This window comes from Penaeus vannamei, chromosome 42 (genome assembly GCF_042767895.1).
Source record: "Penaeus vannamei isolate JL-2024 chromosome 42, ASM4276789v1, whole genome shotgun sequence".
Taxonomy (NCBI): domain Eukaryota; kingdom Metazoa; phylum Arthropoda; class Malacostraca; order Decapoda; family Penaeidae; genus Penaeus; species Penaeus vannamei.
The window spans coordinates 25,215,848-25,220,497 of record NC_091590.1 but is presented as its reverse complement, the minus strand read 5'-3'; the positions used below and the strand labels follow the sequence as shown (position 1 = coordinate 25,220,497).

The 4,650-nt window shown below is 37.6% G+C and overlaps 1 protein-coding gene across 1 annotated transcript in view; it reads left to right on the top strand.

The window, feature by feature from the left end:
- The window catches only part of Arc42 (Activator-recruited cofactor subunit 42), a 10,970-nt gene extending 6,790 nt beyond the window's left edge, over positions 1–4,180 (top strand). The window contains exons 5-9 of the mRNA XM_027382964.2: positions 764–955; positions 1,383–1,526; positions 2,279–2,406; positions 2,849–2,944; positions 3,420–4,180. Of these exons, the coding sequence (XP_027238765.1) occupies positions 764–955; positions 1,383–1,526; positions 2,279–2,406; positions 2,849–2,944; positions 3,420–3,632 (773 nt within the window). The 3' untranslated portion in view covers positions 3,633–4,180. The remainder of the gene's footprint in view (positions 1–763; positions 956–1,382; positions 1,527–2,278; positions 2,407–2,848; positions 2,945–3,419) is intronic.
- The last annotated feature ends 470 nt before the right edge of the window (positions 4,181–4,650 follow it).

The window sequence follows — 4,650 nt, the reverse complement described above, 5'->3', positions numbered from 1 at the left end:
AAAAAAAACTGGCATCTCACTGTGGAATTATCAGATTTTCCAATTTTCTTTTGAGAGAGAGAGAGAGAGAGAAAAAAAGTATAATTTTGTAAAGCTGTAAAAGATATTTCTTGCAGTTTTCAAACATTCCAGACATGTATTAGTATTGATAAAAAAGAGAAAATGAATCAGTGTACTCCAGAGTCTGAGGTGCTTTGCCATTTCTTTCTTTCTTGAGATTGGGTGCCTTGTAATGGAAGTGCCGAGGAAAAGGTAGGGACATAGGCTGGGAGTTAGGGAGGTGTGCTTGGCAGTTGGTCGGTGTTTATGTTGGTTGGTTGGCGGATGAGTATGGGTTTAGGTAGCTAGGTAAGGAGCTATTTAGGCTGGGAAGTAGATAGGGTTGTAGCTGTTTAGCTTAGAGGTATGTATATAGGCAAGAAGGTATTGTAGGTTGTTGAATGAAGTAAAGTAAGATTTCCACACAGTGAATAGAATAAGTTACTTTTTTATATACAAACTGTATTTACAATTATCAGTTATCTGTCCTTTTTCCATCTCTAGAAATCACTTTTTACATGTCATTCAGGAAATATGTGTTTCACAACAATGAAAGAAATGATTTCTCCTAACAGAAATTATTATTTTTTTTTACATCAGATAAGAATAAATGGAATAATCTATTCTACAGCTTTGTAACAAAAATAAATCTTTCCTATGTGTAAACAGAAGGAACCTCTTTACCTGCCCAAACCCACTACCATCAGCCTTTCTACTCTTACAGGTAATGGCAGTGATGCAGGTGCAGCCTCAACCACAGCCAAGGAGCTCACAGCAGACAAGTACCTCCTGAATGGAACCAAGGCCTGGATTACGAATGGCTATGAGTCCGAGGCCACTGTGGTCTTTGCAACAACCGACAAGGCAAAGAAGCACAGAGGAATCTCGGCCTTTATTGTGCCCAAGCCCACTGAAGGTGAGTTTCTCAGGAGTTAAGTTTTGAGGGAAGAGAGGGGGAGGAGAAGGCTCTGCCTAAGGTATTAACTTATCTTAATCTGACTCATAAAACAAGATAATTTGGGTTCACATGGGGGATGGTTGAGGGGAATGGTAGATAGGAGAAAGGCAGATGGGAAAGAGTTAAGGAAAGGAGAAGGGCAAATTTGGACAGCTTGACTGCCATCTTCAGGCTCTTAATACCCAAATGGAAGGGCAGGAAGGGAATGGGATTATAGATGTTTGTTGTTTGTTATTATGATATGTTACTGTTTTTATAATTTAATAGCTGTATTAGTATTTGTTGTTTTATGGATGCTTTTATTACTGTTAACATTATTTTTTATCATTACATAGTAGTAATATTGATCACATTCGCTGTCCTAATATAATGACTTTCCTGCAAGGCCTGTCTCTTGGCAAGAAGGAGGACAAGTTGGGGATCAAGGGGTCGTCCACGTGCAACCTGATCTTCGAGGACTGTGCCGTGCCTGCTGGGAATTTGCTTGGTCAGCCAGGCATGGGTTTCAAGATTGCCATGATAACTCTTGGTAAGGAAAGCTGTTTTGAATATTTATATAAATCTGAGGAGAATGAATGCGTGAAAGAAGGGAAACTAACCAGTCAGATTGGTCCTGTGATATTACACCTGGCATTTCACAGCATGCCTATGGGTCTAGTCAAGAAATAAGATGCCAGGAGGTATTTTTGGGTAAAGGATCACCACTAGGCATCATTCCAGATGGTGAACATGTAGCCAGTTTGTTGCTAGAGCACTTATAATGACCATAACCAGCTAACTCCCATGGACCTTCTCACCCTAGTTCTTTAAGTTCCTTGCAAGAAAGTAAAAAAAAAAAAAGACTATATACGAGTGATATCTGTGATGAACACAAACATGTACACAGACAGGAAGATATTCCTGAAATGATGGTATATAGATACAGACAGGAAGAAGTGGTATAGAGATACATTTTGTTCCTTCCTCTCCTGCAATATCTTTCATGTGTTAGATATGTCACTATTTGGACTATTGAGTTGTCAGCCCTAAAAAATAACTTGAGCTTCTTCTCATGTTTCACACAAGCACTATTGACCAATGCCCGTGTGGAATAAATCATACATGTTTTGTCTTTCTATTTCATTAATGACTATTTTCCAAAGTTAAATCATGTTTTTTTTAATGCTTCAACTTTAGTTTCTCCAATAGCTTGTTCCTTTTACTGCATTGCTCTCCCACAAGAAAAGAAGAGCGTCTGTTTTTTTAACTTCAAAATCATAGAAATTCTCATTGCTATTGCAGATGCAGGAAGGATTGGTATTGCAGGCCAGGCTCTTGGCATTGCGCAGGCATCTTTGGACTGTGCAATTGACTATGCAAGCAAGAGGTTAGCCTTCAATGCTCCCATCTTGAAAATGCAGACCATTCAGGTGAGGGAATCGAGTTCCTTAAAAGCTGTTTACATAGAGACAGATAATGACAATATATTCATGATGCTTGTCGTGTTCAAGAAATTGGACCCAGCAAGTGACAATTTTTATTTTTCTAAAGCATGTTTGTTGTTGTTATTGTTGATATATTATTATTATTATTAATATTAATGATAATATTAGTAATACTATTGATGATAATATTAGTAATGATAATGCCAATAGAAATATTGTTATTATTAGTATTAGTATTAATATTAGTATTAGTATTAGTATTATTGTTATTATCATTGTTATTGTTATTATTGTTATTATTATTATTGCTATGATTGTTCACTATCATCATCATTATCATTATGAATATTATTACTGTGATCTTTTTCTTGTAATTTTTTTTAAAAATCATATTTTTTCACTTTCATTTTCCATCTTTCTTTTCTAGAACAAAATTGCAGACATGGCTCTTAGAATCGAGTCATCTCGCCTGCTAACGTACAAAGCTGCAGCTCTGAAGGACGAGGGAAAACCGTACTCTAAGGTCAGTATATGTTAATCACACCCTTGATTTGCGTCCAAGGTTTGTGTATTATTGAAGAAATAAGGAATATAGGAATAGTGAAACAGAGGAATTTAATGGGAATTTGAATCTTTGGTAATTAAGAAATTGAATTACATTGAAAATTAGGGATTTGGAAATTTGATTATTGAGGAATTCAGCAGTTTGGCAGTTTTGGATTTAATGAAGTAAGGCATCTATAAGTTTTCTTTATTTAGCAATTTGATATCTCATATCTATTGTTATTTTTCTTCCCATTCCCTTCCCTGCCCGTCCCTTCCCATGCTTTCCCTTTTTTCTCCTTCCCTTCCCGTCTCTTCCCTTCCTTTCCCTTCTCTTCCCTTCCCCCTAATCCTCCTTCCCCTTTCTCTTCTCTTCTTTTCTCATCTCTATCTTCTGTCTCCTCTCTGTCACTGTCTTTACACACACAACTTAATTCTCAATTTAACCCCCACAGTTGGCAGCCATGGCCAAGCTCTCAGCCTCAGAGGCAGCTACCTACTGCGCGCACCAGGCCATCCAGATCCTTGGGGGCATGGGCTATGTGAGTGACATGCCCGCAGAGAGGCACTACCGCGACGCGCGCATCACTGAGATCTACGAGGGCACGTCAGAGATCCAGAGGCTAGTCATTGCGGGCAACCTCATCAAAGAGTACCAGGCTCTTTAGGAGGGAGGAAGCAAGACTGGGGGTTAGAGAGGAAATGAAACGATGGGAGAAAAGGTGCTTTAAGTTCATGGGAAGACAAGGACAGAAAAAGATGTGAAATGAGGAAGGAGATGTGGAGCATTTAAAAGAATGGGCTAATACTCTGTCCATTTAAGTATATGTCACAGGAGTTTTCATCATGTATAGAATTCATTTCTATAAGGGGAAGGAATTCTGTATTACTTATACCAGATATTATAGAAGCCAAGCAGAGGAAGGATTTTTTTTTTCTTGTATTTATACACATGTAAGATTTTAAATTAATATAAATACTGTATATACACATACATGCTATTCTGTGGATACATAGATCATCATATAAATAAATCTTTGGAATTTTATATATGTTGGGATACAATTTTTGTATGAATAACCTAAAATTCTTTTTGCTAATTGTACATTTTAAACTTTCTCTCTCACAGTTTACTGACAACTTGCAACGTATCAATGCAATATTATCCTTGTACAGTTATTTGCAGAGTTTAATTTAAATAAAATATAGATTTGTTTGTGAATCTTTTATTTTCAGTGTCCTTTATATGTATATTCTATATTTTTATTACTCTACTGCAGTGATTCTGGAGAAAAAAAAATATTGCAAAAGAAAAAAATGTTCATCTGATGATGTGTTACTATGAGAGCAAGCATGTATTTTTTTTTTTTTAAAGTTGGTGCATGAATTGGTCCTGAAGAGAAACAGGGTGTTTACAGTACTTCATCATCAATGAGAGAAAACACTGACGGGTGCTCATAACTGCATCCACGGATTGTTTCCACTGATGAGGGTCTCATATGGCGAGTTATTAGGCAGGACCTTGGCCCATCCCTAGATCCTCAGAACAGGTGTGATCAATCTGCCCAAGCCACAACTTGCTTGGCAGTCCCACAGGCTTCCTCCATCCAGGGTTGTCCTGAACAGAGGCATCCTGGTGGGTAGGACTGTCCTGAGGGAAATGAGAAAGCCACCCATATAGCCTGA